General features: G+C 49.7%; 1 protein-coding gene and 1 long non-coding RNA gene across 3 annotated transcripts in view; one reads left to right on the forward strand and one right to left on the reverse strand.

Moving 5' to 3' along the window:
- MMP17 (matrix metallopeptidase 17) overlaps window positions 1–14171 on the forward strand; it is a 60349-nt gene extending 46178 nt beyond the window's left edge. For both annotated transcript variants that reach the window (XM_042034928.1, XM_042034929.1), the window contains 7 exons: window positions 534–817; window positions 3670–3846; window positions 3979–4078; window positions 5685–5767; window positions 9310–9462; window positions 11737–11994; window positions 13192–14171. In XM_042034928.1, coding sequence (XP_041890862.1) covers window positions 534–817; window positions 3670–3846; window positions 3979–4078; window positions 5685–5767; window positions 9310–9462; window positions 11737–11994; window positions 13192–13517 — 1381 coding nt within the window. In that variant the 3' untranslated portion in view covers window positions 13518–14171. The remainder of the gene's footprint in view (window positions 1–533; window positions 818–3669; window positions 3847–3978; window positions 4079–5684; window positions 5768–9309; window positions 9463–11736; window positions 11995–13191) is intronic.
- On the reverse strand, window positions 12203–13197 carry LOC121667825. Its single transcript, XR_006017162.1, has 2 exons — window positions 12802–13197; window positions 12203–12422 (listed from the first exon to the last, which is right to left on the reverse strand). It is a non-coding gene; the product is annotated as an uncharacterized LOC121667825 (long non-coding RNA).
- Window positions 14172–20663: the final 6492 nt, after the last annotated feature.

Genomic DNA, 20663 nt, shown 5'->3' on the forward strand with positions numbered 1-20663 from the left:
TACGTGGGAGGGCAAGTGAGGTGATCATAATTGTTGCTTTAGCCTTTAAAAATCTGTCAAACCACGAATATTTCATGAACACTTTGGCTGGTATGCTGGTGCACAAAAAATAACGTATCTGTTATTACTGGGGTAATACTGGGGTAGAGCTGGTCAGAAGTTATCCATTGGAATTGGCTTTTGTCAATAATTACTCAGTCAACGGTATGTTTACTTGGAAAGTGTGTATATTTTTGTCAAAATTGTCAATGAAAGATTATCTAAATATACTCCTTTAGAAGCCAAGGTGCCTTGCTGCTTCTTTGTCTTTTCATTTCCTGTATCAAATCAATTATATTAGGAATTCTTTTTCAAAGTTGGGTTATACAGGAAACATTGACTTTTCTTCCATTCCAGCTCAGCCCAAAAATGAAAAAAATTCTGAAGGCCTCACTGAGGTGCTGATGCACAGGCACCTGCAGAGCCAGTTTGGGTGATTCTTGGAGATCTCTCATGCTACTGACCCATCCTCTTGTTTGCCCTCTTTATTTCAGAGTTCGCACCTTCCCAAAAGAGTCCCACCTGGGCCACGACACTGTCCGAGCCCTGATGTATTATGCCCTGAAGGTCTGGAGTGACATCACCCCGCTGAATTTCCATGAAGTGGCAGGAAACAATGCTGACATCCAGATAGACTTCTCCAAGGCAGATCACCATGATGGCTATCCCTTCGACGGGCCTGGTGGGACGGTGGCACATGCTTTCTTCCCTGGAGACCATCACACAGCAGGGGACACTCATTTTGACGATGACGAATATTGGACCTTCCGATCATCAGGTAAGTCAGGGTGGGAGACCTGCAGCCAAACACAAGGGCTCACAATTTCCCTCTTCTTCTCTGGTGGCTGGAGTGGTTTAGTCTCTGCCACACCTTCACCCCAGGCTTCAGGATCCCATCTTCTTCTTCTGATTCCTCTCTCAGCCTTGCTAGCAAAATCAGCTCAGGCAGTGCTGAGGACACACTTATGCTCCTGGAAGTCTCAATGGCATCTCCATGTTTCTCCTTATCCTGCCAGCAATTGCAGAGCTCCCTGTTGCCCAACCCCAGTCCCCATCTCTTCTGGGATATGGAAGGTTGCAGGTTGGGTATGTGGCTGGTGGAGCTCTTGGATGGGGACTGCATTCTGTGCCTTTGGCATGTTTTGGGTGGCTTCACTGCCACATGCCCAAGTTTCCTATTTTTAAAGTATACTATTAGGGTAAGGGGCTCTGTGTTCTGCTGGGAAGAAGGCCCAGTTTTTTCCTGCCATCTCCTGATTGTTACCTGACATCAGGATGGTTACAAGTTGCAGTTCTATTCTTTTTTATTTTCACCTCATCTAAAGCAGAGTTTTAATAAGCAGAGGGAGTATCAGAAGCAAGTGTTCGTCAGCTGCAAAATCATCTGTGGGGATCAGGTCCCCAGCCTTCGTGTCAGGCATGTTTTGACAGAATGTCCTCTCTGCAGCCACCAGCTGCTAATTTACTTGTCATGCCACCTCCTCTGCCAGTCTCCTAGTGGGATCCTGCTGCCACAGCCTAACAACTTTGGTTAAACCTAATTGTCTTCTCTGAAACAAGCTAATACCTTCTTCCTGCCCACTGGTTGACCTCTGTCCATCCCCCTGGGTGTTTGTGGGCAGGAGTGTTCACCAGGGGTGCTGGAGGAGGTCTTGAGGTAAAAGTTAAAGGTCTGGACAGGCTGATCCTTCAGGATTACACCTGCTCCTTGCTTCATGCTGCTGTGCAGCCCCAACTGATGGCTCTTATCAGGAAGGGAAAAAAAAGCAGCAGTTTTGATCTGCAGATGTACAGGGCAGAGGCAAGTGCTGCAGTCAGCAGCTTGCCACAGCGGATGTGTTAGTGATGGAGTCAGTTTTGCAGCTGGTGGTTAGGAATGCTCATTGTGAAACAAACTCATGTGAAGGAGCGAGCTCAGAGCCAGCATTCCTGGAGGGAGTGTCCCTCCAAGCACCACCAAGGGATGAGGGATGAGCCTGACAGCGAAAAGCTGCCCTCTATTTTGAAGATCTTTGAGCTATCCGAGCTTCATCTTTTATTTATTTTGTTCTCCCTACTGATTCAAAAACAACTACTTGGTAGGTGATATAAAAATATCCCCAAGGTTGTCAGTCCGGCATTAAAATGTCAGAGAGCATATGTCTTGTTCTCTCTTAGTGCCAGGGAAAACAGCATAGGTTATAAAAATCTCAGCTGGTTACAGACACTGCAAATAACAGTTATGAAGGAAAAGGCAAAACTCAGCAAAAGATATCTCCCTGCTCTAACACCTCAAGCCTGGTGAGGAGCACTAAGGACTGGGCAGGATCAGCCATGGCTAATTTTGTGCAAAAAAGTAGCCATCTTCTTAGTCTCAAGCCATTCTCAGGGAATGTGACAATCCCCTGAGCTCCACAGGGACCTTTCCAACCTCGCTGCTTCTTTATTACAATATTGACATCATGATCTTTGTAAGAACCACACTTATAATCATTGCCACCCTCTGGTACTGCTCTGCAGGACATTGCTGAGCAGAGAGGGGCAGAAATTATACGGATGTGTGGCCCAGCCTGTCGGGAGCTGGGTGGTGGGAATGCACCAAGCAGGCTCAGTCCCATACAGCTCCTGGGAGCAGCTCCTCCTTGGTTTTGGTAGCAGTGATGTATGTTTGGAAATGAGCATTAACCCCTTTCATGAGTGTCTCAGGCTCTGGAGAGGATAAGATGGGTCTATATGTGGGTGTGGTGTGAGGCACTGGGAGCTGGATTGCAAATAAGGAAATTTGGGGAAAGAGAATATAGCAGAGATAGCCCAGACTGAAGGAAAAAAGTCATCAAAGGAGGTATTGATGTTCAACAATGTCTCCCTAATGCCCATTGTGGCGTGTGATGATCAAACTGTTTGCCCAAGGGAGCAGCCACAAGAGCTGCAGCCCTGCCAGCACAAGGTGTGTAACAGGAGAAGATGATAAATCCTCTAAAAACAAGCTGGACATGGTCACCTACCCACGTCACGGCAGCAGTGAGAAGAGCAGGTCGGTGGCTGATGACCAGATGAGCATTCCTGCATTTGTGTGCATACAGGAAGGCCAAGGGATGGATTTGGCCAGAGCAGCAGCGTGCGAGGCCAGGAAGGGAAAGCCCCGCAGAGCGCCGTGGGCAGGCGGGCACTGCCGGCACTCCCCGGCTTACTGTCGCAGGATGTGATGAGCTTCTGGCTGGTGGCTGCAGAAATCCGGTATTCTGGGCAACGTAAAGGCTGTGTCAGCAGCTGCAGCAGACATGAGATGCAGAGAGTGACTGCTCTGGCCCAGCTTCTGCAGTGCCTGTCAGCAGATGGTTGTGATGTGGTTGCTGTTTCAGCCTTTTGTCCAGCTTTTTCTCAGGTGCCAACAGTGATCTGGAAATAAAAAGGGTGATACCCAGGCTGGTGTGGGCTGATGTCTGGCTTGCATTCCATTTTCATATGCTACACTTCAGTCTCCGACTGGAAAAAAATGCCTTTTTCAAACTTTACCTATTCCTAAGCTCTTCTTTCCAGTTTATCCAACATCAACCTACACTTCCACTTACAACCCTTGCAGCCCACCCAAATCCCCCAATTACTATCAGCACTTAGTGACTTTTATTTCAATTTTGTCCTTATCTCCAGACACTCATGGGATGGACCTATTTGCTGTAGCTGTCCATGAGTTTGGCCATGCCATTGGCTTGACCCACATCTCTGCCATAGAGTCTATCATGAGACCCTACTACCAAGGTCCAGTGGGGGATCCTCTGAAGTACGACCTGCCTTACGAGGACAAAGTCCGGATCTGGCAACTCTATGGTAAGTCTGTGTCCCTCACGTTGCTATAGCCTGTTCCTGTCATGGCAGGACACACTGGAATAGCTGTTTTCTGGGGTGAGTGGAGTTGGTGGGGAGGATGGTGTACCCCATTACTGCTTCTTTTCTACACAGGAGTCAGGGAATCTGTGTCCCCCACAGCCAAGCCTGAAGTAAGTGAAACAGATGACCATCCAATCCTGCCAGAGCTGCCAGAGAACCGCTCCACTGTCCAGTAAGTCAAATTCCTTCCTCTCCCGCAAAGGATGTGCAGTAGTGAAGCTCTGCTTCATCAGTATCTCTTGCCTGTTCACTCTGGCTTTGGTATTTCTCTCTGGACCTCTGGATATTTGGCTGACTCACACGTTTTACTCGTATTAGTGGAAATTTGTCACCATCACCCTTAGATAAATTCATCCTTGCCTCAATTTTAATCAAACTTCCTCAGCAATATCCTGAATTGCACAAGCATAAGTTACCGAAATCATTCCACACTGAGCAACTCCCTAATGTACCCGAGGGAGTGAATATTGGAACAAGTGGACTGATAGCACAACTCCAACGCAGGTTAGCATTGGCAAAGGGCTGCTTACCCCGAGTGTCATCAAGCAACCAGCATGGTCTCATTAAGGAAAGTACTGGATATTGCCCATTAATAAATGTTGACCAGGACAGCAGGACAGTTAAGAGAAGAAGAGACACTGAACAAAAAGGCAGGAGGTTATGGTCACACACATTTTTGCCAGACACCAAGAGTGCCCCAAGTGAGAGCGGCAGAGATGGAGCAGGTCACCTTCACCTCGTGCTCCTTTTGTTTGAACATGCTGAATGCCATTAGTTATGTTTCTCTGTGCGTAGCTTCTAATGGCTCTTGTCCACCAGGGTCCTTATGGCCACGTTTGGACCTAGAAATATGAGAGCCTTTCTCCCTGCTGTTGTGGGAGGCCACCGTCTCACACCAGCAGCAGGAGCAGCAGGAAACTTGCTCATGCCAACCCCTTGTTCTTGCCTTGTCTGCTGGGAGGGTGGATGGGGTTTGCCTCCACATCTGTCATTTTGTGGCCAAAGAGGGCTGTGAAACTGGTGCTGGCAGCCCAGCACAATTTTTCTATCAGCAGGATAGATTTATGCTTCCCTATCACCCACAGCTGCTTTTCGGTGCATGTTCCCATCATCCTCTCCTTGTTCCTCCATCAGTCATCATTTCTTATGTGGGCTTTGTGGCTCTCTCAGTCCTTCATACTCTGTGCCTTCCCCACCCACCTTGTTAAAGCAGCTTAGTATCTCAGCTGCCACTTGCCAGGTGGCTTTCACTAGGTATCTTTCACCAGGTTATCACATAGCTCCTTCGAGTCCCTCTGTTTAGGCTCAGCTGCTTTCTGCTTTGCAGCTCTGTCACCTCTCACTGGCATTTTGGAGCTCAGCCCTGGAGCAGCAGCATCCCAAGCTGCTGGAGCAAGAGGCTGCTTGGCTGTTTTCCACATCCTGCTGCCCTGGGGCAGCTGGCCAAGCCACGCTGTGCAACTGGGAGTGGGAAGCCAGCTCAGCCCTCACCAGCTACACGAGCTGGTGGATGTAGAGTGTGTCCTCACTTGACTCTCAGCAATGGCGTCTGGTGGCCCAGGGTTGTCAGCTCAAGCTGTCTTCAGGCTGAGGGTTGCCTGAGCTCACCTTGGAAATCCCCATGCACGTGGCTGGGCTTGAGCATGAGGAGTGACAGATGGGCACAGCCCGTAGTCTCCAGGAGCAGAGGTGATTCAGTCCGTGGGATAGGAGGCATCGGGGAGACATAGCCCCTCACTGCCTGCCTGGGCCCTGCTCACCTGGGCATCTCTCCACAGGCTCAGGCGGGATGTGCCCAACAGGTGCAACACGCACTTCGATGCAGTGGCCCAGATCCGGGGAGAGGCTTTCTTCTTCAAAGGTGAGCACCAGGGGTCTGTGTCACCCTGCGGTGGCTTTGCTGTGCTGGCACCGGAGGCAGCGCAGCGTGGGACGGGCTGGGGTGGGTGGTGAGGATGAGCTGGCTGGGGCTTGTGGGCTGCTCCCACAGACCCAAGGAGGCATCTCACATACTTGAGTGTGTGGCTGCACCGGTGACGATCCAGCACAGGAGTTTTTACTCTGATCTGTCACACTGGACTGCCCAGGTGAAGAACTAAAATCTGATGTTTGTGCTATCAGAGTCAAAATTGAGGTTGAACCAAGGATGAGCAGAGCAGCAACAGCACTCCACCGCTTTTTTCCTGTATACTTCCAGCCTTCCTTTCCTCCCCCACTTCACCCTCCCTAATGTTGCTCACCATGCGTCTCTCAAAGACAGTATGTACACAACTGAGGACCATCTGGTTTCATGCCAGCAAACCCTTGCTGGCAGCGCGTTCCCGGGGTGCCCAGCTGTTGACGAGGATCCCATCGGGTGCCTTCTCAGCTGCGCAGAGCCTGTGTAGGGTGGACTCTCTGGGCTTGCTTTCTCATCTATCCAAGATGTAAAAATGCCCGTGGGTGTTTCTTTGCATCCCTGGTCACCATTTGGCCACCCCAAAGCCATCCACCAGGGAAGCAGAAGCGTTTGCCCCGGGGATGAGCGGCAGTGTCCAGGCATCTGGGTATCACAGTGTGAGCCTTGCGTCACAGGCAAGAACAGCAAAAGGGCTCCAGAGAATTTGGTGTTGCCCGTGCCCTGAGGGAAGCATAATATCGAGGCAGTTCCACAACATTATTTGTTCAGATGCCATCTCCAAAAAGCCACAGTGAAGAAGGGAAACTCAGAGACACAAACTGGTGTCAGAATAAATGGCTGTCTGTCCCTCGGAGGGGAAAAAGTGATGAAGTAAAGAGAAATCCATCTCAGTGTCTATTTTTGGATATATTTATTGCAGTCCAAAAAGCAAATGTACAGAGCACAGGGTCAGTGGATGCCAGCTGCATGTCTGCCTCCAGACCTCAGCACCTTCCTTGCAGCCCCCATTGCTGCCCCCGAACCATCCTACACACCAAGGAATGGGATGTCACCTCTGGGGCAGGATTTAAATGATCTCTGGTGCCGAGCTCTGTCCCTCGATAGGCATTTTGTTCTGAGCTGCTCCAGCTGGTTCCCTAGATGGAAAGAAGCCTCTTCCACTGCAAAGGCACTGGGACTGGAGCTCCCCGGAGCTCACAGGTTTGTTGTTTTGAAGGCAGTGTTGGGTTTTCTGCACTTTGAAATCACTGCTCGTTTTGATGTAGGTGCCTCACTACGGACTCCTGAAGTTTTAAACGCCTTTGGCCTGCGTGTGCGTGTCTCCATGGTGGGTGCAGCGGTCTTGCCAGAGGCAGCCAAAGTCTGGACAGTGTCAGACACAGCTGGGATCAAAATTACCTGGAATTAAAGAGAGCAATTGCCTCAGCCCATCAACCACATCTTAGTGCAGCAGGACCTCACACTTGTCTTTCATCGTGTTCAGTTTGCCAGCTCAGAGGAGGGTTTAAATTGAGCTTTTTAAACAAACATGGAGTTGGGATTTTGTTTTTTAAATTATTTCTGCGTGCTAATTGCAGAAATTCCCCTGTGGATCTGGCTTTGGCTGATGATCATCCATGCAACAGCAGCACTTTGGTGAGCAGGCTGGGCCATGGCAAATCGTGAGCCCAGGCAGACTGGGGCCATTACGTTCAGAATTCCTTGTTACTTAAGTGCTTTATATTCTTTCTTTTTCCTGGTAGCTTATAAAAACCCAACCAAAGTAACCAACAGCTCAGGCTATTCCTGAGTTTGGGGGTAGATTTAAGGCTTCCCTGCTGCAGCTGCTCACCAGCTGAGCCCATTGCTTGCAAAGGGATGAAATGTCAAAAGTACTGAGGCTTCCCTTTGCGTCTCCGCTGAGCCCAGGGCACTTCAAAGTTCAGATACTGATGTGCTAAAGAAGGAATTAAGTTGAGCTGTATTTCTTGCTAAAAAAGTGAAAATCTGACCTCGTCTAGTGCCTCGTTAATTACAGATGCAGAGATCATCTTTATTTAATTACATATGTTTCCATTGATGTAAAACGGCCACCAAATTTGAATCCTTGGGTTTTTTTACGTTCTTTAAAAGAATCTGTAATTATGGCAATTCCTTCCATATTGGAATGTATTATTCATTTATGTTTCAGTAAGACAGAGCAAATACGCAAACTGGAGCAGAAGAACAAGACTATGATATAAATCCTTATAATTAGAATAAAACTCCCTCTCTGCAGATGTTAAAGTGTTAGAGTTTTGCCTCCTGCACTATTAGGCTAAGATCCAATGTCCATAAAATTTTAAAAGCTGGTGTCACAATCTGCCAGCTCTCAAGAAAGAGCTGAGCATGTGGGGAATAAAATCTGAAGATGCACCTTTGGTTTCTGTTGCTTATCTCCCCTCAGAAATCCATGCAAGACCAGATGCAAATAATGTGCAATAATTTCTAACCGGCAATAACAAATGTAAGACAAAGTTGAGAGTTGCCTCTTAAACATCTTGCTCTGGCTCACGTCACTGCGTGGAGCTCTCTGGAGAAAACACAGCACAAAATGTACTGCAAAAAGGCTGAGAATCCCAGAGCTGGTGCAGAGTTGGGTTTGGAGTTGCCCCTGAAAACCATTAAGACTCCTCAGGAAATCCCATAAAAGTGTCTTTTAGCAGGAAAAAGTTTGGCATCCTTCCCAAAAAGGATAAATCTGTTTCCTTTCCTATTATCCAAAATATTTCAGAAATCCCCAAAATACTCTTTCCTAGCTGAGCCAGTGCTGCTGCAGGTGTTAAAGTGCATTTGCTGGCACCACCAGTACGTGCATCCTGGACACTCCGCAAGACTGCGGTCCCTGGTTTTAGTATCCTGCACCTCTAGATGGTACCAAAGTCCTTAATTCGGCCTCCTTCCCCTCCTCAACCCTTCCAGATTTTTTCAGATGGTTTTCTCCTCCTCTATTTTCTTACTCCCTTTCTTCATTACAAAAAAACTCCTCTGGTATTTCTGTGTTTCATTGTAACATCCTAGACATTTCCAAACATGAAAGCAGCTGGACATCCTGTGTGCAGGAAGCCGTGGCTGCTCCAGGAGAGGAGGAACAGGGATGTTTTTTTGGATGCTCTTGCTTAAGGCTGTTGGTGCCTGGTCCCACCAGTTCGCAGGAGGTCCTGCGCAGAGAGGGAGGGAGGAGACGAAAGGCTCCTCTCTCCTGCCCTGCCTCAGCGATGCAGCCTCACACTGTGGCCAGGAGTATAACAACTCCAGCGCAACATCCAGAGGATTATTTTAATAAAAAAAAAAAGGGAGGGATTTCTTCTAAAAACTGCTGGAAATAAAAAAGCAGTCACAGCTGCTGCTGGAAAGCAGGATGGTTCTAAATCATGGCTCCCACCTCACATGCTTTGCTTCCTGATGCTGCCGTCCACCTGGCGCTCACCCCCCAGCGAAGGTGGGTTGAGTGTGGTTCAGTAATGTCCAGTCTGTCCCTCCAGGCAAGTACTTCTGGAGACTGACTCGCAATAAGCACTTGGTCTCCCTCCAGCCGGCTCAGATCCACCGTTTCTGGCGGGGCTTGCCGCTCAACCTGGACAGCCTGGATGCAGTCTACGAGAGAACCAGTGACCACAAGATTGTCTTCTTCAAAGGTGAGAGCAAACATGGTGCTGGAGGTGTAGAATGTGGTGCCAGGCAGGAGACACCAGTGCCAGATGTTAAGCATCTCAAGGGCAGGTCTGAGACCTGTTGTCCACGAGCAGGGCCAGGAGAAATGAGTTGGCAGGGAGGGCAAGCAAAGGGTAGCGGTCATGTTCCCCAGAAAATGTGGGAAATGTCATTCAAGATAAAGTTCAGCCAAATGTAACTAAAATCTGAGCTTTTCAAGAATGAAACACAAGCAGGAACCCCCCCTTCACAGGTGTTTTGTTCCTCCTTTGACCTTTTCTCTTTCTACTATTTGTTGCTGAGAAAAGAAGAAGACAGAGGATAAAAAACAGGATAAAAATGAAACTGAAGGACTTGGGTTTTAATAATTATATTTCTGTTACTATATTTTTTCTTAAAATAAGTGGTATAGTTCTCTCTTTTTATTTAAAAAAACCTGCAAGTTTGGGGTTTTTTTTCCAGAAGAGCTGGAGGAACAGTTTAGCTCTTGGTTTCTGTACAAATATCCGAGTCCCCCACAGACCATCCACCCATGCTGGTTAGATGCTACCCGTGCACTCAATGTCACTCAAGATCCTGGCAGGCACCGACTCTTGTTTCACCAAGGTTATGCACTTGAAGTGCTAAACACATCCCAGCCCTCCATTCCTCCAGTTTGGAAATTGCTTTTTATCTCCCAACCATTCTGCTTGAAATGTGGTGCAATTATTGGTTTCAGAAGGGCTTAACCAAGCACTTCTGGAAGCAACAATTTGGTTTCAGTTCCCCCAGCCAGGCCAGAGAGACGGCTCACGTCTCATGTAAGCCTCTACGCTTGCGGAAGCCTTTCCAAGTACAGCTGAAAGCCCTCCTGGACCGCTGGCACACTGAGCCCTGCAGAGCCACACCAAGCCCTGCATCTCCTCACGGAACAGCGTACGGAAGGCTCTGCCGTGTGTGTGCAGCTGCCTCAGGCAGCCTGCCCTATTCTGCTTTCCCAGAGGGAATGGGGCCAGCTGGAGCGTGCCACCCTTTATGCCTGACACCAGACCCTCCCAGACAGGCCTGTAGATCACAGCGGCCCTTGCTCGCTTCCTTCCTTCCCTCCCTCCCTCCCTTCTCTCCCTGCTGGGGATGAACAGAAAACCAACCGGGAGCTCAGGTCCAGGGGCTCCTCCCAGCTGCTCAGGAGGCTGGAATTCCAGATGTGCCACAGCTGGCATCTTGTCCCTGCCAGACAGAACGCTCTGTGGTCATGCATTCCCTGTGCGTGTTAGCCCTGCCTAGCTCCCAACATAAACTCAGAGTTTTTATTCCAGCCATAAAATACGTCTCATTCTCTCCCTTCAGCGCTGCTTCATTGATCCCTGGACAGAAACCGAAGAATGCAAATTACCTTGCCCTCTAAGGTCCTGCTGCTGATACACGGGCGTGCATTTAGGGGCCTCTTCAGATATTCTAGAAAACCGAGAGGAAAAAGTCTGATCCCTAAAATAGGCTACGCAATACCTAAAAGGACACTCCAGGTTACCAAACAGAAGTTGTAAAAGAAGAAAACTGTCCCAGTGGTTCGAGATTTATGAAAAAATTGAGACATCTGGGTTCAATTGCTTGTTCTCACACAGACCAGGGCCCAGTCTCGTCATGCTTCATTTTTATTGGGCAAAAACCCCCACATTGACATCCCCCCCCAAGACTGGGCCAGGGGGGTGGCTGTGTAAGACTCTTGAAGAGCAGTGAACTTCTCATACGGGATTTTTCCAGTCCCTGTGCATTCTCCTATCCCTTATATCCCACGGTCTCTCAGCCCCTCTGGCTCTAGAAAGTGGCGATTTCTTTTTCAAAGTGGACTACGCTTGGCTTCTCAGGAGCCGAATACCAGGCAGAAAGCACCCGATTTGCCCACAAAAGCTGCCTGTAACTTTGTTTCTTTGGATATCAGGCAGAAATCCAAGGGGCAGAAAACCAAATGCCTCCATCAAATACATAAAAGTGACAACTGTACTGACGGTGTCAGCGTGTTCGTGTCCTGGGACAGTCATGCTTTCAGCGGCAAATGTCCATGGACAGCCTGACACAAGAAAGTAACTATTCAAAGCCAGAGGTTCCCCCACAGGCTGACCCCTTCCTCTTCCCATCCTTAAATGCCCAGAGTTCAGCCCCAAGGCTTTGTCACCACAGTAGGTAACAAAACATTATCTCAGCTCATCTGCGGGGAAATACTGATTTAGGCTGTGAAACAAATGCAATTTTATTCTGTGCTTGTTTCCTTTCCACAGGAGACAGATACTGGGTCTTCAAAGACAACAACGTGGAGGAAGGGTACCCGCGGCCCATTTCGGACTTTGGCCTGCCCCTGGGAGGAATCGACGCCGCTTTCTCTTGGGCTCACAATGACAAGACTTATTTCTTTAAGGACAATCTCTACTGGCGCTACGATGACCATGAGCGGAGGATGGACCCCGGCTATCCTTCGGCGGCCATCCTGTGGAAGGGAATACCCAGCCCTTTAGATGATGCCATGAGGTGGTCAGATGGTAAGTCCATATGGCAGTTTAAAAAGGTACAGCAAAGAAAATTGGTGCTCTATCGAGCTGTAGCCCTGCCTACCAACACAAATGCTGAGCCCCTAATGGGATGGCCATTCCTGGTGTCTGGAAGCTGAAGAGGGAGGTGTGATTCCAGCCAGAGCTCCCCACACTGCTTACTAGAAGACTGTAATTTTAAACAGGCAACAAAAATATCGGGTGGGGGGATAATTATTGCACTTTATTGAAAGAACACAGTTGATGATGTTCTGCAGTGATTTTTTCTTAGTATGGGCTGATTTGGTCCTCGCTGGTTTTGCTGTCATTGGATTTTTAGCTAGATATACGAGGATGCAGACAGAAAATACTTTTAAAGATGTTTTCCCAGAGTTACGACTTATTTTCTGAGGATGAGATTTCTCAGTGGTTTCTTCCCCCTGAAAAGACCACAAAAATTTTGCCACAGGAGATGTTTACAACCAGCTATTCACTCACAACAAAGTGGCACTTCCGGGGTTTATTTACTGGCGACCTAACGGTGTAATAGCAATAATTAAGCCAGGCAGAGGGGAAGGCCACTTCCAGAGACTTTTCAAGCTGAATTTCCAAAGCTACTGAGAGTGACGTGCCCATAGGTAAGAGTACTTAGCGTGGGGCCTGCTTAGAGAATTCACAACCTCCCAGTTCAGAGTGGGAAAGATGCACTTGAGAGTGGAAGGTTACCAGGGCCCTGTCAGGCTCAGGTTATTTTTCTGAGCCCAGGGTCAGCAACACACACCCCAGATCATTAATGCATAGTGGGGTCTCCAGCCTTACCATGCCCTATTACAAGAAGGAGAGTTGTGTATGGCTTGTCCAGCTGCGGGTTCACAGGGCCTTGACCCTACACACCCACAGTACCAGGAGGTGCATCTGCTCTAGGACTCTGCACGTAACAGGCCGCACCTCACCGTCCACCTCCAACTGCTGGTGGCTCCTGGCTGGTGTGAGAGATCCTGGCCAGCCACACCATTACCCTCTGGAGCATTCCTCCCTGCAGTGAGAGAGGATATTGACAGCAAGCAGTGATATCTCATGTGCCTCCACTCCCCAGGGCTCAGCTGGGGTGGGAATGCCCTTCTGCTGCTCCCAAGTGCTCCTATGCCCTTCCTCTGGGACAGTACCCACGGCCGCTCACCTTGTCTTTGGGTTTTGGTCTCTTTGCAGGTGCAAGTTACTTCTTCAAGGGCAAGGAGTACTGGAAGGTGCTGGACAGCGAGCTGGAGGTGCACCCCGGGTACCCACAGTCCATCGCCAGGGACTGGCTGGTGTGCACTGACATGCAGGCTGACGCCCCCGAGGCAGCCGGGAGCAGCAGGACTGGGGCGCGCTCCAGGCCGGGGCAGCACGACGAGAGCCGCTCGAAGAATGGTTACGAGGTCTGCTCCTGCACCTCGGGCACCCCGTCCCTGTGCCCTCACCCCACACCCAGACTGACAGTCAGCCTCGTGCTGGCTGTGTGGACAGCAACACTGCTCTGTGCAGCGCTATGACAGCTCACCTCACCGGCAGGACGACACCACGGTGCTCCGGGATACAATTCCACGATGGCTAACTGTTCCAAGCAGAAAAAAAAAACCATTCCTAGGAACATGCCAGTGAAGGGTTTGAATTCTCCATGAGAAATGAACAGTGGTTTTGTTTTGGGGTTTTCTTTCTTTTAAATTTTAGTTTAAAGGTCTAATAACAGATTTGAGTTCTGCACCTTCTCATTCCCCCATCCAGTTAAAGGTAAGAGCAGCCTCATGTTGAATTTAGAAACTCTCCATAGAGATATGTTGCTCCGGATGTTTAAACACAGCAAATAAGGGATGGGAGAGCTCCTGGGATGAAGTGGGGACAGAAGAGATGCTGCTGAGATAGCGACAGAAAGGCAGCAGGCAGGAGGTGGTAGTTTTGTGCTGACACAATGTACACATCCCATTGGATGTACTAAGTAGAAGAAACCGTGACTCTGCTAAGATTAACTGCGAGGTGATCATTATTTTACTGTCAAGCCTGCTGTGGTCACTGGTGTCTGGGTAACCTGTACCAGTTTCTATGGGTCAGAAACACCTTTGCCTTTCAGAAGGCACTGCAGCTTGTCTTTGTATACGAGTCATTGGAATTTAGCAATTTCTCTAATAAACCTTGGTCGCCTACATGGAGATCTCTCAGTCCTATGCCAGATCAAACCTGCCACCCACAGCAAGGTACTGGCTGCTGAGGCTCTCATGAGGAGCAGTGCAGCCAAATGGGATGCAGTTATAACCACTGCCCCAGACTAATCTGTGCCCACAAACTCCTGCTCTTAGAATTCCCGTGTCAGGTCAGCTTATGTTTTGGGAGGGATCAAGATGTATTACATTTGTTTGTGACTCTGCTACACCTGGCTGTGCTGCAGAGGATGGGCTGGAGCAGGAAGGATGATACATGGTCAGCTCAAACTCCTTCTGATGCCTCTGCCAGGAGTTTGGAGTGGCAGAAGCAAGGTCAAGTGTTGCCTTAGGATATTCCTGTTTGGTTTTTTTCCTCACTATCAATTTTCTGTGATATGATTTGGGCATCTGCAAGTCCTTGAAAATGGTGAGTGAGAACTTGGATGAGATGTCAAAGAAGCCAGGGTCCTCGAGTCTGCTGTTGTCAAGAGGTGTTGCTGCATGGGCAGCAGCCACTGGGACACACTCTTCTTCTCTGCCCTGCTTCTGCAAAGCTCCTGCAGAAGCTCAAAAAGCTCCTTTTGCTGCCCTGCCAGGGCCAGCTTCTCAGGCAGACCTGGCAGCAGACGGTGTCACTGCAGTACCCAAGGCTGCTCCCATGGCCCTGGTGCCAGGTGTAACACAAAGCTCTCTGTGGCACAGCAGGAAAGGCAGAAAAAGCGCACAGTTGCATCCCGACAGAAAAAAGGGGTCGCCCTGAGTTTCCCTCTGCTATTTGTGTTTTTAGATAGTCCCAAGCATTCACAGGGTGCAGCTGTTTTCGGGACGATGTGCTACAATGTGATTTTATCGGTCACGAGTCAATTAAACATCCCACTAAACCATTCAATAGCCTTTAAAAACACACAAGCAAAAAAATCTCAGGCACAGCAGCTCCCTCTGCTGAGTAAAGCTGCCTCTGGTGTTCAGAGCAGCTCCCCGTCCTACCTCTGCCAGCCGGGCCAAGCAGAGGCTGCTGAGGCTGTGGGAGATGTGATGTTCCTTTGATTGATTCCCATTGCTTTTTTTCCTCTTCAGTCACGAAGACACGGCTTTTAGTCTGTTAGTCTAATCAGCACATTACAGATTCCTCTCGGAGCTGCAGCCAGGTAGGAGCACAGCATGCAGGGGAAGACACCCTCTCCTTTTTTACCGGTTTGTTTGTTTTGGTTTTTCTTTTTTTTTTGTTCTTCCACAAAATAACTATCCAGAAGCTGCACGTGAAGAATCAGAGGAGGTGGGGATGTTTCCATGGCATCTCTATCCCAACCAAGGAGCCTGTCGTGGTGACAAGGACCCGTGGCTCTGCAGCTATGCTGATGAGGTCACCAAAAGGTGTTCAAAAGTTTATTTAGCGGGGGGGCTTATGATTTATAAATAAAGCCTGTGGAAAGGCTTTCAGTGCACCCTTCTCTCTTTTGAATTATTCATTTTGATGATCAGAAATGGAGCAGGAATGCGGCACTGCTGCTGCTGGACAGTCCTCAGGAAGGATGGTTGCTGTCTCCTCCTGGCATGTACCTTGCTCAGTCATTCCCCAGCCACTGGCAAAGCCTCCGTGAAGTTGCCATCAGCTCTGAATGCAGCAACAGGAGGCTCAAGCTCCCCTGGGGTTTAAAGTGCCCACTTCCTACTGCTGGAAAACATACATGTAACATAAAGAGAGCCTCTGCCGGGCTCCCGGGCATCGTCCCATGCCTGGATCCTCCAGCCCCACAGGGAGCCCGTTGGCAACTCTCCTCCCCAGCAACATCCTCAGATGGAAAAGCCACCTCCACCTTCCAGAAGAAATGACCTGAGTATCATGCTGCTACTGCATATTGCTCGGTTTTGATACTTCCCAACTGCTTAAGATCCCAGAGGAGTTTGTGAGGGTCAAAGTTGGAATACTTGTCTTATGCAATAGGAGGAACGAGGATTTCGGGGGGGTGGGGGGGGGGTGGGGTGGGGCAGCACTGGCAACCTGAACCCTGAGTGCTCTAAAGCTGACCCCTGCCATAAACCCGCGCCCCCCTGACGTGCCTCGGATTTCCCACGGGGGGTACTCAGCAGGCGCGGCGGGGACAGAACCAGCCCCGCCTCCCGCCCGCCCCCGGCGCCGCTGACCCCACTACCCGTGTCCCCACACCGGGAAACGCCGCAGAAAATCGCGCTGAAAACGCGGGGTCAGCGTCGGAGTCGGGGGCAAGTTCAGGCAGCCGCAAAGACGCCTCCCTGAAGAGCGAGGTCGCCCCGCGGCCCCGTTTCGGCCCCTATGGAAAAGCATAGGCGCATGACGCCGCCACCTGTGGGGTAGCATCACTTGACTTTCGCTCACCGCCCCGCCCCCCCCAGGTGCTGGCAGAAGCCAATCCCGGTCACCCTGCCATCTTCAGTGTCGTATACGTGGTTTTTGTTGGGTTTTTTGTTGTTGTTGTTTTTCTTTTCCGCCCTTACTCGCTATTTCGTGTGCTGGCAGAAGTCACTTCCGGTACTCCGGAAAGACCACGCGCCTCAGAAAGGCGTCTGTTCGGCTGCTTGAACCCGACGCCGATACCGATCCCGCGCTCTCAGCGCGATTTCCCGGGGCGTTTCCCGGTGTGGGGGCACGGGTGGTGGGGTCAGCGGCGACGGGGGCGGGCAGACGGGGGGCGTCAGACAGCGGCGGGGCCGGCTCTGTCCCGGCCGCGCTGCGCGGCTCCTGCCGAGTAGCCCTCGACGCTGGGCGGTGCTGCTGCTGTTGGCTGAACAGGTGCCGCTGATTTGTCTGTGAGGTCATACAGTAGCCGCGATCCCAGCTGTGCGGTGGTGCATCGGAACTTCTGGGTTAATGTTAAGTCTTGCCATATGATTTTTACGAGGTTAAATACCAGTGAGTCTGTACCAAAAAACATTTTTCAAGAGAAAATCATACAGGAATGACCTTGGCAGAAAAGCCCCTGTGAAGAAAAGCAGAAGGAAAATACCTGCAAGCAAAAACACTCGCAGGTTTTTTATTTCCACAGCTGCGGCAGGGGAGCGAGGAAGCACCCGGCTTGCTGCTTTCCAGGCAGCTTTTGACCACTTGTTTCAGTTTCTTGTTCTCTGGAGAGAGACAGAGTTGAACTTTGTTTTTCCTTCCCTGGAATTCCGGATTTTCTCCCTTTTCTACTGGACTGCTTTCAACCTCAGAGCACATCGGGAGGACTTTCCACCGAGCACAGAGGGCCTGGCCCTGAGCCAAGCCCCAGCTCCGAGGAGACCAAAGGGAGGACTCTAACACTTTCCCAGGTTTTTCCTCCACAGCGAAAGATTTTATTATTTAGCATTATTTTCCTTTTCCCGTGTGTTTGGTAAATAAATAGTTTTTATCTCCTTCACTTTCCTGCGAGGTAAATTTATTTTTTCCCAAACCTGGTGGGGGAGGGATGATTGTGCCTTCTCTCAGAGGATTTATTTCTAAATTTGGCCAAACCAGAACAAATTTGCTGGCTCCTGGTGGCCTATTTCTTTCTTTTCGAGGCAGAATCCCAATTTTGGCCACGGGCACCCAGACGAGGAGACCGGTCCTTTTCCACGGAAAGGAAAGCCCGGCACCCCGGTGTTTCAGGGGCAGACAATGGACCATGTCGGGGAAGGAACGACCGGCAGGACCTTTCTCCACCTCACCCCCCGCTCCAAGGTGCGGCAGCTCCAGGTGCGACCAGCTGCTTTCAGAGGGTTACCCCTGCACACCTGCACAGGGAGCTGCTAGTCCAGAGGGGCTAATGGAGGTGTCTCGAGTGTCCCTGCAGGAACAACAATTGGAGCATCCAGCAGGGGCTAGGGAGCAGTTGGATGCACCCAAGCACCTGAGCAGGCGGGGCAGCTTGTGGGGTGCCAGGGGGAAAATTTCAACTTTCCCCTTTTATCTTGTCAGTCCCTCCCCAGAGCCCCTAGTCTCTCCACAGTACCCCCAGAAAAGAGAGCGGTTATTAGGAAAGAAGGGGTTTAAATTGAGGGGAAAAAACTTCCTTTTCCATAATGTCTGCAATCAAATTGAGGGGAAATCCCCTTCCCCTGCAATTTTAATGGTATCCTTTGAAGGAAACCCTGCCTTTTTTATGCTGTTAAGGGTATCAGAGAATCCCCACTTTCCACTATTTTCTAATTTAAAGGGAAAGGGAAAACATCAACTGTGCTATTTCATGGGTTTGAATTAAGGGTAACTCCTGCATTTTCGTCATTGAAAGCCATACAGTGGGAAAAGGTGTCCATTTAGAGTCCCCTAGGGCTTTTCCTCGAGCATGACAGATGCATTTATGTGTCTTAAAGCATCCAAATGCATCCACCCTGCTCACAGAAACGCCACATAACTTTGTCCCTCGCTAACCCAGATGTCTATTGAAACAATGGCCACCGCTTTTGACTCTGGACAAAGCCGCAGATTCGAGGACTCGGGCGTTTTTAGGAGAGGCTGAGTAGCTAAATTGCTGGGATTTGGCCCATATGCCACTAAACTTGTGCATTGACTTTGGTTTTCTTTATCTTAGCTGCCTAAGAGGCTAACCCGGCTATCTTGAGGCCTTCTGAGATGGCCAAGGAGGACTCATTTTGCGTCCAAAGCCGATTCACGTTGCCACTCGTCTTAAAGATAAGTCAGGGGCTTTGACTCAGAGATGGGATGATAGCAGGGTAGCCGGGTGGAAATTCCTGGAAGAGATTTAATAATTAGTGTAGGGCTAAGGGATGTCCTCTAAGGGCCTCGTAGGATAGCTAAAGGCAGCGGCCCTACTTTTGATTGCAACCGTAGGGTGTGCAGTGCAGAGCAGTTCCAGCCTGTGTCGTGTTGTCTAGCGTGTTGTGTTGTCTAGCATGTCTTTGGGGTCCCTTGGATCAGCTATCTCTGCCTTTTCCCCTCAAGGACCTTATTGCAAGCATTGTTCATCATCTCTAGATTCTCGAACTTTCGCACTTCTCAGCATGACGCTGATATCATTTGTTTTTTACTGGTGGGCTCGGCCGTGTCTTGGAATCACATCTCAGAAGCCTCGAGTCGGGCGTCTTTTGTGTCCTTGTTCCTGGCTGTAATTTTAGGCTCAGTCAGTCCATCGGTGCTTGGTGGCTGTTTAGGCCACGTGCAAGGTGAATGATGGTGCACATCGCAGAGCTGCTGGTGGCTCCTTCCCCTGCCCGGCTGTCAGTCACCCTGCAGGGTGCTGGAGCAGCGTGCCAGAGGCCACGGATCCTATGGATCCCATGGGTCCCAGGGGCGTGATCAGGAGCCTGAGCCTGCTGGCCACTCCCTGCTCTCTCTTGTCCTGACTTTTCAGCTCTGCAGCGAAGCCAGCTCGAGCTTTTCAACCCTTAGAAACCCGGGGAACTTTCATGTCTGCTCTCAGATCTGGGATTTAAATCCAGCCCTTATCAAAGCACCCCGTGACCAGGCAGGCCCTGAATCCCAGCAGGGATCTGATAAAGGGGGACCTGACATCCTAAAGAAACCCTTTGAAATCCTGCTGGGATTGAGTTGTATCCATAATGGAGCCCAGAGCTCTCTGCCAGGGAGAGATGAAGCTGCTCCTTTGCTTTATCATCCTCAGGCCCTTCCCAGCTTCGAGGGAAATTCACTCCCTCTTCAAGCCCCAAAATCATGGAAAAGTTCCTTTGTATCCTTCTCTCCACAGCCCCTACGTGGATTAATCAACTTTTCCAAGCTGTTTAATGGTTTAACAGAAGAACTGCCTGGAGAACAGCTGAATTCCCATGGCAAAATTCCTGATTGAGGGAAACGACCTTGGGTTCCTCCCCTTCCCGTAAAGCCTGGGAAATCTGGGAAAATCACAGCTCCAAAGGAGCTGCTCCCCTCGCCCCCGGATTCAAAGACAAATGGAGAAACACTCGAGGAAGTTTTGAGATAAAACACTGCAGAGAAAATTGAAATGAGCCCTTCGGCCCTTCTTTTGTGTGGTATTTAGGATGCAAGGGAAAGAAGGGCTGGGTAATCCCTGGGATTAGGGAACAGCACGGTTGAGGTCCCAGATTTCGAGGCCAGGTAATGGCTGGAACAAAACATTAGTATGGACTTTGTCTTTAAAAGCAAAAGCTTTAAAAATTAGGAATAGAACAGAAACTCTCATTAATTCAGGACTGTACAGAGCCTAAAGCCTCCTTAGGTTTTCAGCTCAAAGCAACTTTCTTTTTCATGGGGCCATAAACAGATTTTTTCTGGCTTTTTAAAGCTGTTTCCTCTACTAAAATCCATTCAGCTGTCAATCCATCCTCCCTCAGAAGGTGTCAGTGCAATCTACCTGAAATTAAAAAAAAAGCCCAGGGAAGAAGATCTTATCTCCCAGATGGAGAATGGGACAGGAGGAATAATAAAAGTGAAAGTGATTCACCAGGACTGGTGATGAAAAAATCCGTGATGGAATCAAGATTAGGATCTTAATCTGCTCCCTTCTTTCCACCTTGCCCCAGATCTGGGGCAGCTCTTGCTGGGCTAGATCCAGGATCACTGAAAGC

The sequence above is a fragment of the Corvus kubaryi genome, unplaced genomic scaffold (assembly GCF_017639235.1).
Source record: "Corvus kubaryi isolate FWS band 111438036 unplaced genomic scaffold, C.kubaryi_AGA036_p1.0 37382, whole genome shotgun sequence".
NCBI classification, from domain to species: domain Eukaryota; kingdom Metazoa; phylum Chordata; class Aves; order Passeriformes; family Corvidae; genus Corvus; species Corvus kubaryi.